The 14130-nt window shown below is 40.8% G+C and overlaps 1 protein-coding gene across 1 annotated transcript; it reads left to right on the top strand.

Moving 5' to 3' along the window:
* Positions 1 to 4259: 4259 nt before the first annotated feature.
* LOC116712720 (arylsulfatase I) lies at positions 4260 to 12238 on the top strand. Its single transcript, XM_032552543.1, has 3 exons — positions 4260 to 6225; positions 6780 to 7112; positions 8041 to 12238. The coding sequence occupies exons 1-3, from the start codon at positions 5930 to 5932 to the stop codon at positions 9122 to 9124; spliced, it is 1713 nt and encodes a 570-aa protein (XP_032408434.1). The 5' UTR covers positions 4260 to 5929; the 3' UTR covers positions 9125 to 12238.
* The last annotated feature ends 1892 nt before the right edge of the window (positions 12239 to 14130 follow it).

The following is a 14130-nucleotide window of genomic DNA, read 5'->3' as shown; positions in this document are numbered from 1 at the left end:
TAATCAAAAACTAAGGGTTGATACTGATATAGGAGTCCAAACAATAACACACAGAAAAGGACAACTACTTTTCAACACAAATAAATTAACCAATACCGAGACACACCAGTAAAAAAAAAAAAAAGGACTTAAATTGAGAACCAACGTGCAAACACCCAAAGATTGTGACACACTGAAGAAAAACCATGACCTGGTTTCGCCTTCGACCAATCTGGGCTTGTTCAGAGCAATCTCTTGTGCAACATATTTCTCAGACAGATGGTCCCAATTGTTGTTTTTGTGTGTGAGCTCAGATGAGCATGCAAGCATGTCCGCCTGACTCACCGGTGGCAGCATACACAGGTTTTCGGCGGCCACCTGGCTCAGTGTCTGTCTCAAGCAGCAGGTGCTACGTGAACACTTCGCTCCCTGGGCAGTGGGAGTCCTGGGAGGGATGCAGGTCAATCTGGACACAAACCAAGGTCACGAGTTCAACATATGACAGGGAGGCAAACTGGAAACATCAAACAAAAGAAAAGTCAGTATGAGGGCGGGGGGTGGGGAGGGAAAATGGTTGCAAGCACTCCAGAAATGCCTCACGTTGTTAATGAAACTGTAATCTGGGGATGACGAGTGACAAAGATATTTCCACTCAGGTAAGAAAAAGGTTATTTAAAAATAGGCAATTGATTTAGTGTATTTACCATTTGTAGCTGATGAGTTGGCGTATTAAGAGACTTCACAAGGAGAAAAGGAGAAAGAATTAAAAAAAAAACAAAAAAAACCTAAATATTGTGGTATAATAACCCTTGTCATGGGTTTTGAGTTTCAACACATTTTTGCGTCATTTTAGCTTTAAGCAATCGTCAATCTAACCCAACCTCTGGGTAGTTTCTATATTCTGGGACAAACTACCCAGCGTTGCGTTTGTTCAAATTCGATCCAGCTCTGGGAAACAGGTTGGATTCTTTTAAACCCAGCATTTTTTAGTGTGTACTCACTGATTGAACTAATAGCATGCAAGTGTATTTTCTTTAACAAGAAAATATTGGACTTATAAACAACTCATTCATGCCTTGAAGTCAAACTGAATCTGTACTCAGGGTTCTAACTCTGAAGTGTAAGCTTTTGAGTTAGAACACACCAGAGTATATTGCATTGTCAAATATGGTTTAAACTTCCAACACTCAAATTTCAATGTACTTTAAGAGAATTAAATGTTATAGGCCAACAAAATGTGGTGATTGTGAAGTAGAAGGAAAATCACAATTTAATTTGATATGTGAGGATTAGAGCAGCAGCTAGATTGGAAAGCAACCCAAACTCAGTTGGTCAGACAAAATAAAGTATTAGCTGGACATCATGCTATATTGTGAAACAAAAATATATTGTAATGGTTTGGTTAAAATTTTGTAATTTTAACAAAAACAGATGTTTTGGTTTCAGTTAACAAAAGCCAAATGTTTTGGTTTTGGTTAACACAAGTGCTTGCAGTACTTTGTGAAATCCCCTTGGTGTCTCTCCACTATCGGTAAAAAAAAAAAAAAAAAAATACACAAGCACTTGCAATTCATGATGTTGTTTTTATTGCATCTAAGCCAGCATGATGCCGCTGGCGGGAGACGTCTGGTGAGATGAAATAACCTGACCGTGAAGCCGCTGTGACAAAGTGGGAGAAAAAGTTTCTGCAAAGTTTAGCAGTGGCCACTACGGCGTGAGCGGTCCCCTCACCCACTCGGCCTCATCTCTGTCAATCCATCACAGAGTGAAGCGAGGAGAATAAGGAGTGGATAGAGTTTCTGCTGGCTGGAAGATGATCTTCAAGTATTTGAGGAGAAGCCGGGTTAAGGTCTCTGTCAGTGTCACCTCCAAGTCTGATGGGTGTCTGTGCGATCCGTCAGGCTCTGCTGTCCGTCTGAGAGAAGACAAATTTGACCTCGACCATCCGTAAGTCTTAGATTACACAATATATAAAAATGGAGGGAGCAGAAATTTAAGTTCAATTTAATTTCAAGCAATTTTAAGCAAAATTAAACCTGCTGACAGTTATATCAGAGGTTTCAGATACTCTTTGAGGTTTGTTGGAGAGCATCAGAAAAGAAACATGAACTAAACTGGCCGGGCAGGGGAGGAGAACATTAATCAGAGAAACAACTGAGATGTAACTCTGGAGGAGCTGCACACACCCACAACTCAGGTGGGAGTAGCTAATACTCAATGTCCACTCCACAAATCTGGCCTTAATGAAAGAGTTAGGAAAACCCATGCTGAAAGTTGTGAAAAGTTACATGAGCCTTTTAGAGAGGACACAGCAAACATGCAGAAGATTCCTCTTTTGTTAAAAAAAACAACTATGTGTGAGGGGAAAATAAGGCTGCACATCATTCTGAACACCCCACTGTCGTAGCGAAACATGGCGGTGACGCCACCATGCTGTGGGTAAGAAGGAGGAAAAAAGAAATAAAGACATGTTAGAGGCAACTTGGGAAAACAAACGGATACAACTCTGTAGATTTTTATTTGCTGAAAGAATAAAACCCACCAAGTTTGTGGTTTTAATGTGACCAATGTAAAATATTCAATGGATATAAGTACTACTGAAAGGCAATGTAACCTGCAAATATCAATAAGATGATATTGCTTTTGCTGCGTTTACTGACTACTGTTCTTCTCTGTATTAAGGATCAGCTTACAGTGAATGTAAGATTCACTAAGACTCCAAAAATCCCTCTCATGTTGGAATTTGGCTAAAAAAAGCTTCAGTCCAGTCACAAAAAGGCACAAACGTCCTTGCTCACCTTTACTGCAGCCTCTGAGTGACTCATTCATTCGTTGTCATGAATAAATCACACACTTCCACTCTGCCGTGCTGGCTTTACGGAAACCCACAAACAAACACAAACCTACAAACACACACTGCTGTTGATCTTGAATTCATAAAATCAAGGCCTCCTCTGTGCTGTGATCCAGAAGAACAAGAACTTTTACGAGTCTGCCGTTATTCTGTTTTGTTTTTTCATTTTTTTATTTGACCGATGTGAAAGGTGCTTTAAAAGTAGAAAAATGAAATGCTTTATCTCTGGTACAATCAATCATCACTATGAGCTTTAAAAACCCGACTCCACAGAACAGAAAACACAGAGACGACCATGTATATTTTTTTCTACCTTCTCAGCTCAGGCAGTTGTTGAAAAAGTACAATCCCTTGGTGTACACCTCAAGAAGACTTTTGTCACTTTCCATTTTTAACACTCGCCAATCCTGCACTCTCCTGGTGGTTCACGTCTCCCTACATTTCCCTTAGGTACACTGATGGCTAAACCCCGAAACCCCAACATCCATCCTTGCTGTATGGGTGTTTGTGTCTTTTTTTTATTTTTTTTTTACGTTGCATTCACTTGTCATGAACAGTAAAGCTTTTCTGATCCCTAATATGTCCGCATTTCCAGCTTTCATCTTGTTTTTGTCGCGCCTCTAATGCCCTGTATTCCTCTCTTGTTTGCTCTCATTTCCCACCATCTCCCAGTCTTACGTATCGTAGCCTTTCCCGATCTCCCACTCGCACTTTGGGGAGAAAAGGCCTGTGAAATTTCCCACAGGGCTAGGCAACACGAGTTTGCTTGCTTCTCCAGCGAAGGAAATGGACTCGCATCCGAGGCATTGATTTCCTCTGAGCATAATGGGAAGAAGATGGCGGTGAGGTGAGGGCTAAGAGCCCAGTGGTCGATGCATATTCCCATCACAATGCCTGATGTTCTCCTGATAGGTTTCAGTGACCCATACAGTGTAGGCGGCAGTTCTGATCAGGTAACTCTATTAATTTTGTAGAACAAAGCCACAAGGTAAAAAAAAAAAAAAGGTAAATGACAGAGATTATTTGATTTTCATTATGGATGTGGGCAATAATTTGAAATGTGCAGTGCGGGAAGCTAAATTGGGCATGTTAAATTTGTCTCTTTAGTGGGAATGGCAGCCCTGAATACAATGAAAGAAAGACCCAGTCAAAATTGTTAGTTGTTATGCTAACAATTTTGATTGTTGGAAAAAATGGTTGAAATATCTTCTCTTCGCGGTCTACAAAAACGGTGACATTGCTGATGTAGGTTTGTGGTGAATCTGGAAACATAAACCTTATTTCAAACATAACTTAATGGGATAGTTTTTGGATTTTTAAAGAAGATTTTGTTTAAAGGACTTTTCTCACCCATAGTCTCTAACTCTATTGATATCTTTATTTTGTCCAAATCCAGATTAATTTGTTCTGGAAGCCGAAACTAATGGCTAGTCTGAGACTAGTCATGACCAAAGAGGACTTAGACATATATATATTTATGTGAGCATTCATTTGAACCACTAATCCTGTTTGCATTTAAAGGGTATTTACACCAAACGTAATAATAATTCATACAGGAAATGGAGGCAGAAAGCAGTGCCATTAATTATGTTCCTGACACCAACATGTGCCAAGGATGGAATATGTAGTGTTTCCAGTCACCAAAACTAATGAAAAGGTAAGTAATAATTCAATTTCCTGTAGAAAAGAGAATGAATCCTCAGAGCAGAGGACCCCCTTTCAGCAGATTTGAGTAATGTTAAGACAACTAAGAGTGAAAAATATTTATACTTCGCCGTGTGCAGTGCCTTTGTGGCAGACATTAATCTTCACAATGCTGTGATTCACATATGAAGCTCAGTGGCAGTGCAACACCTCCAGCTTTCTTTCCTGCGTAAATAATTAGGGACCTCTGTGTAAATAGTATAAAGGTCAATAAAACATTTGCTTTTACGAGATATTTTGAGACAGGAGTTGTTTTAAGACTTAGATGCCCACTTTGATCTTGGTTCTTCTAAGGCTAGCTGTTAGCTTCAGCTACTGGACCAACTAATCCGGATTTATGCTAAATGAAGACACCAAAACCTACTGTCAGGAAGATGGTAGCTACATATATCACCCCTTTATGCTTAAAATGACCTTTTTGTTGTTGTTTTTTTGTTGTTTTTTTAAAATTATTGTTCAACTCCAACAAATGTTTATTTTCAGACTTTTAAAGCTGAATTTTGATGGTGCAGAACAGATTCCTCTGTGCTGTATTCAGACTATGATAAGACTTGTAGATGTTTTTTTGCTACTCAGAACAACTCAGTCCTCTGTGGATCTTTGGCAGTCAAATATGAATTCTGATTTGCTTGCCTGGCAGTCCTACAAGTAGCCTTGAAATATTTTTTGGTCTCCCTGATCTCAACTTGACCTCCTACGTCGTTGCAAACTGCCATTTTTCGAGTGCAACAGAAACTGAGCAAACAGCTGAAAAGACCATAAACCTCCAGCACCGTACTTTTTTTTTTTCTATTGAGATTGTTCGTCAAAGTTGGACTGGCTTTTCACCAGCTTTATTTTTAGAACGTGTACTTGAATTGTTATGGGGAATGAGGAATTGCAAGAAGTAATGTAAGGGGGTGAAAGGACATGACTTAACTACTTATGTTTTTGAAAAGCCATTTTATCTGAAAAAATTTTTCTCGATTATTGTCAATTTATCATACTGTTGCGAATATAATAGGATTTTTATTACGATTTTCAATGCCAGAACATCTACACACAGTTTACAGCGTACTGTAAAGTAGATTTCAACAGCAAAAATTCTACTTTCCAGACTTATCCTTATGAGGCACCTGAAACCCTCCATAGGAATGTTGCGAGTTGATGAAAGAAAGTAAGTCTTCCTTTCCCAAACATTGACCTCTGCCAGCTTCTCAGCTCACAAAGACAGTTTTGCACCACCCACTGCAGCAGCCTCCATAAAAGCCCCTCTGGCTCATCCTGAATTCACAAAGAAGTATACTGGATGAACTTTCAGGATATACAGGTCATTTAAGATGTATTTAACAGCAGGAGTTATCTTTGCTGAATAACATAAAACACTGAGAGAATATCAGACTATTTGAGAGCATGAGGAAGGCATTCTGCTCTGTGCTTCTCTTTTGGACAGGTGTAATCTTACTGAGTGGTCTTGGCTGCTTGTGTGAGCATGATGGCAAAGTGAGCACAGAAGGCATTGGACAGTCGAAGACCCCTCACCTGATCTTCATCATGGTGGACGACCAGGGCTACGGAGACATTGGCTATCACGGCTCTGACATCCACACTCCTGCTCTGGACCAGCTCGCAGCAGAGGGCGTCAAGCTGGAAAATTATTACGTCCAGCCTATCTGCTCTCCTTCTCGCAGTCAGCTCATGACAGGACGGTAGGCTTCTACTTGTTATCATCTGATTACTTTTAACTTAGCACCAGAAGGCTTTTTGTCAATATATATTACTCATAACAGGGAAAGGACAATAGTGCCTGCAAAAGCACAAAATCTTACTTAGTATTTTTGGTCAAGTTTCTAGAGCAAATATCTCAGTACACTTGAAATAAGACTAAACTAACTTATAAGTAAGCTTCTGCAAAATATAGGAGCTTGTTTTGAGTCAGTAATTCCTTAATGTTGATGAAAAAGTACTAGTTCCATTAGTACTAACTAGTACTTTTTTGCAAAAATTTTATGGATTGATTATAGAATTGGTGAAAGTTATTTTTATCTTTGTGTACATTGCCACACATCACACACTGGCAAACATCTCTGTGTTTGTGAATGTTTTATGCATAAATAGAGAGAGACTCAACACCTGCACCTTTAGTTCAAAGGGAAAAAACAAACAGCACAATTTTAGAGTGAGATATATAATCAGAAATCACCTTAAAAGCAGTTTTATCTTGGTTTAAAACAATCTAATGTAGTGTTTCTGGTGGTTGCAGTTACCAAATTCACACTGGACTACAGCATTCGATCATCCGACCGCGTCAGCCGCTCTGTTTGCCCCCAGACATGCCCACTCTGCCCGAGCGCCTGGCTGAGGCTGGATACGCCACGCACATGGTTGGGAAATGGCACCTGGGATTCTCCAGGCCAAACTGCCTGCCCACACGGCGCGGATTTCAGAGCTTCCTGGGAAGCCTGACGGGCAGTGGCGACCACTTCTCCTATCGGAGCTGCGATGGGGCTGAAGCTTGTGGATTTGACTTGCATGACGGGAACAGACCCGCCTGGGAGATGAGAGGGAACTACTCTACGCTGCTCTACATTGAAAGGCGAGGAATAAACAAAATTATCCATAAAGAGGGAGAAAAGCATAACACAATGTCATGCAAAAGCATCCATGCCTCTTAAACCTTTACTTTTTTAACTTATTGCTATTACAACCACAAATCATCACCTTCCTAAAATAAGAGCCAAAAGACAAAACAAGTGATTTTTTTTTTTTTTGTCTAAATAAGAACGAGATGGCCATTAGTTTAGGAAAGTAACGAAAGGATGTTGACATTTTGTGTCAAAAAGTAGTGAAAAGTTGCGAAGTGGGACAAAAATGTTTAATAGTTTCTAAAAATTTTGCTAATGGTTGATAGCAACCAGTTTCATCTTCTTGAAGATCACCCCTGCATGATACTGCTACTATCATGTTTTAAGGCGGGGACGGTATGTTCCGGTGAAGGTGCAGCGCTAATATACTTTTCATGTAATCTGGCTCACCAATAGGACCTCTTACGACTTTCAGGTCTTTATTATGGCCATGCCTTTTTGAGTAATCAACGATTAGTAAAAGCAACAAATCCTTGAAATACGGGAAACGTATTTCCCCACCTGAGTAGCAGGTCTCTGCAACTCCTCTAGAGCTACCAATGGAGTCTAGGTTTCTTCTCTGCTGTATGTCTTGGTAGTTTGGCAGTTGTCCCAAACTCTTTCCATTTCTGAAGAAAACTAACACTGCAAGATTTTAGTTAGGAATAGCAAGAATAGAGGGAGCATATACAAATGAATACCCTACGTTAATTCCACTTATCTGTTGGGAGAGAACCTAAGCAGGGAGACCCAGACTTCCCAAGGTGTTCCCAAACATAGTCCCTCCAGCATGTCACACTGAACAAACTGAAGCTTGTTTTTCTGACATGACAAAATGTAAACAAAAGAAAGATACTTTGAAAGGTGTTGAATCTTACAAAGTTCTGTTTTTCAATCCAGAGTCAAGAAGATTTTGCAGAGCCACAATTCCCAAAGGCCACTCTTCCTCTACCTGTCGCTGCAGGCTGCGCACACTCCTCTGCAGGCACCGGACCTTTTTCTGCACCACTATGACGCGCAGAGCAATCGTCAAAGGCGTCACTACGCAGCCATGCTTAGCTGCTTGGACGAGGGGATTGCAGAGCTTGTCAAAGAGCTGAAGACTAGCGGTCTCTATCAAAACTCCGTCTTGATCTACTCATCCGATAACGGCGGACAGCCGCTCTCAGGCGGGAGCAACTGGCCACTGAGAGGAGGGAAGGGGACCTATTGGGAAGGAGGCATCCGGGCGGTTGGGTTTGTCCATAGTCCCCTTTTGAAGAGGAAGGGGATCGTAAGCAGAGCCCTAATCCATGTTTCTGACTGGTATCCCACATTACTCGGGCTTGCAGGGACCCTGCAATCCCACCACAACCTGGACGGCCATAATGTCTGGGCTAGCATCAGCGAAGGTTTGCCTTGCCCCCGCACAGAAATCCTTTTAAACATTGACCCTGTGTCCAGGAAACCCGGGGAGCCCTACGACAAGGCGCTGGAACTCAATGGCTTCGGGATCTGGGACACAGCTGTGAGAGCCGCGCTAAGGGTGGGTGACTGGAAGCTTCTGACAGGAAATGTGGGTGATGGAGACTGGATACCACCGCAGGCTCTTCCAGTCGGCCCGGAACGGTGGCAGAAGCTTGAGAAGCGGCGTAACAGGCTGGGGAAGTCGGTGTGGCTGTTCAACGTCAGCGCTGACCCGTACGAGAGGTCCGACCTCGCCGAGGTTCGTCCAGAGGTGGTGAAACATCTGCTGGCTAGGCTGGCGGAGTACAACCACACTGCTGTGATGGCAAGGAACCCACCCGATGATCCTATGGCTGACCCAGAACTACATGGGGGAGTATGGAGCCCATGGCTGGGCCTGGAGGGCTGGGGAAGAAACGAGAAAGATAAAGATGGAAAAAAGGGGAAGATTCCAAAGGTTAGGCATTGCAAATTATGCAAATTAAAAGCCCTATTTAAAAAAGTGGAGTCACGTCTGGAAAGAAAAACCCTTTTCTAGTTGACAAATGTACACACAGTACATACCAAAAGAATTTAGGTTATTTCATGTTGATGTTTGTAAACCTCTGAGAGCTCAGCTGGACTCTCTTTACAAACTGGAGTACTACTGAATGTTGCTCTGAATTTTATTTTGAATACAAATTATTAAAATGAATTTGTAAAAATTTTTGAAAACCATCCTAATAACATAAATTCAAAGTCCTGGTTGCAATGTGACACAGAGTGAACAAGTTCCAGAGGGGCAAATACTTTAGCAAGACAGAATTTATACAGTTTGTAGTTACTGTAAATAAACAGCATATATGTATAACAAGTGTTACCAATTTATTTGAAAAGTTAAACAGCTAACATGTTTAGAAGTCATCTTAGGGATGCTGAAAAGGAAAATAAAGCCCAGAATCAGAAATTCGAGTCCAATAGAAGGTAAACAGAGAAGAAAGAAATACTGAGTCTTGATGAGCAGTAAAAAAATTTGTAAAAAATAAATAAAATAGCACAAATCATATAAATAAAAACCCAAACCCGAATCCTGAAGGTCGTCAGATAAAAAGACCGACAAGCAGACACGACTGCGTGCCTGGCTGAAGACGATGACTCCTTCTCTGTCCTGCAGCCAAACTCAAGAAACGGTTTGATTTGTGCAGATGGAACAGGAGTGGTCGCATGTGGAAGTGAGGCCTGATGTGACCTCCTAATCATCCGAGAGGATTTTTTTCAAGCTGACATGAAGATACCCACCAGGGGGGCTGCTGTCAAATGTCATTTTGTGCTCTTAGTCTTGGAGGTGGGGGGACACATACAAGTCTGATTGCAGTTCTCTCTTTTGGCCTTCAAAGACCTCTGACCTCTACTTGTCTATTTATGGTGGCCCTAAAAGTTCAGTAGCCGATACAGCCAGACTTTTGTGAATATTTACATGCTTCTATGTGTTGCGTAATAAAAAGCATAGAGAGGATTTTTTTTTCAGTCTGGAGTACTACTCCAGCGTGAAGTAGCTTGTATTTAGACTAGTATTTAATTAGTCTAAATACAGAAATAAATAAATAAAAAAGTTGTTTCAGAGTTTGCTGCGATAGACACTTCAGGACTTTTTAGGTCTGAAATTTGACTAGGCCATTCTACCACATAAGTCTCCTTGGATTTAAATCATTTGATATCAAATTTAAACCCAAAATTATTTGCTTGAAAATTATTTTCATTCAACCAGAATGTGTGGGTTTTTTTTTTTTTTAGAAAATGAGAAAGGCACACCTCAAAAGCCTGATGTTGCTGCTAAGCATGATGCTGCCACCGCTATGTTTGGCCCAGGATTTCTACCACATCCAGCAGTTTGGATGTAGGCCAAAAATTTATTTTCTTTCAACAGAAGCCTTACTATATGATTACATGAATTACACACACAATTAGACTTTACTTAGGGGTATTACAGTAAAGAGAGCTGAATAGATAAGCAGCAGGCCACACTTTTCAGATTTTTCGATTCAACAAAAGTATCAGAAATCACTTCATAGATCTGCACGGTTCCATGTTAGCCTAAGAGAAAAAATACAAAAAAAATAAATAAATAAAAAATTCTACTGTGATGTCCATCAAAATCTCATCATAGAAAAACAAGAGGACAGCAGTACAAGCTTTTCTTTTGTAATATAAAGCTACATTTTCTGTAAAAGCCTCCGTTACCTCCATCTCACCACATAGGAAAGAATATCTGCTTATGCAGTTGAGTTATCAGTGTGAACATCCGTCCCCAGGACAGCGGTCTGGGGAACCCGCAGCTTCTACCAGCACTGTCTGATCCGCTGTGATGTTTAGCCTGTTGGTGAGGCTTTCTCTGTAATGCAAAGTGATGGGATCGGATCACAGATGGTGCTGTTGGTCTTTTGCCCCATCCACTGCAACAAAGCACTCCAAAATGGTTAGTTTGTTGCAGCTCACTGTTTGACCCAAATTTTCAGGTATGTATGTGTGTGCGTTTGTAATACCTTGTGTAATAAATGACCATTTTCCTGACACATACTATGTTGTGGGGATTAACTGCACAACTTTTAATGCACAAATGAACTGCACTGGATGGGGTTAGGGTTAGGTATGTAATATGTAGGGTTAGGATAAGGTTTAGGCTGTAGAAATTAATGGAAGTCAATGGAAAGTCCCCACAAGATAGCCACGCAAACGTGTGTGTGCGTGTGTGTCTCGGACTGATTTCACGATGCTTCTGACAGCAATCCCACACGCTCCGGCAACAGGGCTGCAGGTTTCCCTTCACGATGAATATTCAACTGTCCTTCAATGTCGTTTCGCCCCTCGACACGGTCAGCTGCCACGCTCTCCTCTTCTCCCTCCTTTTTCTCTCCGTCTCCCTCGGCTCTTTGCTCAGTCCCTCTGCGAATTACCCTCCTCGGGGTTTTTTCTCATGTGCATCCCACTCACTTGTTGGTGCTCATTTGGAAGATCAAACTGAAGTGGTGTTTTGCTGGGAGATCTGTGCTGTACAGTTAAATTTGAAGAGTGGAGGAGGAAGGAAAGGCGTCCTCAGAGGATGCATGGGGGGGGGGGGGGGGGGGGGGCTACTGTGTCTTTGAGTGGTTGCAAACGTGCTTGTGATCAGCTTAAAGTCTTGTTCAGTGAAATTCTCTCAGTGCATCTATCACACACAGACACAAGTTATAATAGAAAAAAATGAGTGTTGAATATTTTATTTAAGTTGTCATTTTGTGCTAAATTTCAAAATTACTTCGTACATCAGACTTCAGCTTTGAAAATGGTTTAGTGAACATTGGTGTGAATAAAGTGTTTTTGACAGCTTCGTTTATTACAGTTTCAGTTGTGTAAAACATTTACAGTAAGACTGTAATAGAATTACAGTAAAGCTAATAAATCTACATTATAACTACAATGAAATTACAGTAAAACTAATAAAATTATAGTATGATTATTGTAAAAAATAAATTAAAGTTACTGTAATTTTTTTTACTGTAAAAAATTACAGCAATTGGCTGGCAACCCTGCTGCCAGTAAGTTACTGTATATTCCACAGTGACTTTTTTAACAGTGCATGCTTTTACCCTGCTGTTTATGAATCTTAATTGTTATGTAATTAAATTTTGTTAATTATAAAATTTGCATATGTTGCCTGTATAAGTTAACATAAAACTGAAAAGTTAGTAATTAAAATGAATAAATTGCATTACATTATCTTAAAAAAAATTGAAAAAAAGTTTGTAAATGCATTTTACTCAGGATTGGTTGGAGTTTAGCTATACTATGTACAACACAGCATATTTAGCTGTTAAAACATGCTACATCATTTCTGTGTAGAAGTATTGCTCATCCACCAAAAATCAATGCAAACTGTAAATCAGTTGTATGCAACTCTTACAGTATGTTTTGTCAGTAACTGCACATATATAATAACTGCTCCATTCTTCAGGGAATGATAAAATTATACAGCTAAATGCAAACTTGCAACTGAAAGCTTTCAAATCCAAGCCAGAGCAAGAATTTAAGAACAAAAACACCAGATGGAGCTCCCTGTTTGACTCCGATGGCATCAGGAAAGTAAACTTCGCTAACAAAGCAGTCCCTACTGCAGTTATTGTATTTTTTTTTTAACCAAAGAAAATTCTGTGACGATGAGATCAAGCTGATCAGGTAACTCGAAACCTTTCAGTTCAGACCTTCACATTTTCTTCTGTAAGTTCGGCTCTTCCTCAAATGGCTAAATCCAGAAATGTCAGCTTTTTGATAAACGCTCAAAAATATCAAAATGCAGAACTCATCTCTTATATCAGCCTATAGCAAATATAGCACTGAAAAAAATCCTAATGGGTGTTAGAATCAAAAAGATGAGACTTTTTAATGATTCCTGTGCATGTGGAATCCTGCTGAAGACAATCAGTAGTCGCCCACACATCTGATTCCCATAAACCCTGATGGCCCCCAGAAATAAAGAACCGTCAGGGGATATATATTATGTAGGAGGTGCCTCACACACACACATGCAAACAGACACAGCTATCTACTATGTAGGAGGGAGCTGTCAAGTCGACTGTTAATTATCAGTGGAATGTGAGGCTAACTTCAGATCTGGAAAACTTTTTGTCTATAAATGCCTCCAAAACACATTCCCATCTGATGAAAGCTGTTATCCGTGTAACGTAGCTCACTGAAAGTGGCTACTTTTCATCCGGGGCTATCATTCAATGTAAGGGGTGTCACGACTTGAATAAGACGCTGAAGAAAAGAAAAGAAAAAGCCTCCGGCACCCGTAACCTGACACACATCAAGCACTGATGTTTCCCTGACGCACTGCACAAATCTTCCTTGGGACAGTGTGACCATCTGCTAATTGAAAAAGGAAAGGAAATAGATTTACTGGAAAGCTCTCGCGCTGACAGAGCGATCCCCAGGAAGCTGCAAAAGGTGAGAAGACGAACCGACTTTCTCACAGCGGCTGAGCTGCAGACGGGGATGGTTTTTTGACTCCGGGCTGTTTGTCAACACATAAACGCCGGAGAAACCATGAAAGCCTTAAGATGGTTACAGCGAGAGGGAGGAGAGCTGCACTGAGCAGCCACGAACAACATTCTTGCTGAATGAGTCACTTGCCTTTGGCCTCCGCGGTTCCACAACAGCCCTTTTACAGTATTTTGACGGTGAGGAGGTTTGTGGAGCAGAGGGAATTCAAGAAGACTTTTAAAAACCTCGTTTGGTCAGATTGCAGAGCCATGCCGAGTCTGTATGGGGGCATAACAGTGACGGGACTTACGGGTCTTTGGAAGGAACCGAATCTTCAGGGTTCAGTGGACCCGTTTATGAAAATTTACATTTATCTAAGAACAAGCCACATTATCTATAATAGAGTTTTATTAGGCCCAAACATCTAAGAGCTGCGAAGGCCTATTGTAACTGTACTGTTTCACAACTGTTTCATGTTACGAAACATGAAACAGTTTCATCTTTCACAACATGAAACTGTATCCAGAGACAGAAGACATGTTGGTG

This window comes from Xiphophorus hellerii, chromosome 22 (assembly GCF_003331165.1).
Source record: "Xiphophorus hellerii strain 12219 chromosome 22, Xiphophorus_hellerii-4.1, whole genome shotgun sequence".
NCBI classification, from domain to species: Eukaryota; Metazoa; Chordata; class Actinopteri; order Cyprinodontiformes; family Poeciliidae; genus Xiphophorus; species Xiphophorus hellerii.
This window is presented reverse-complemented; position numbering and strand designations above follow the sequence as displayed.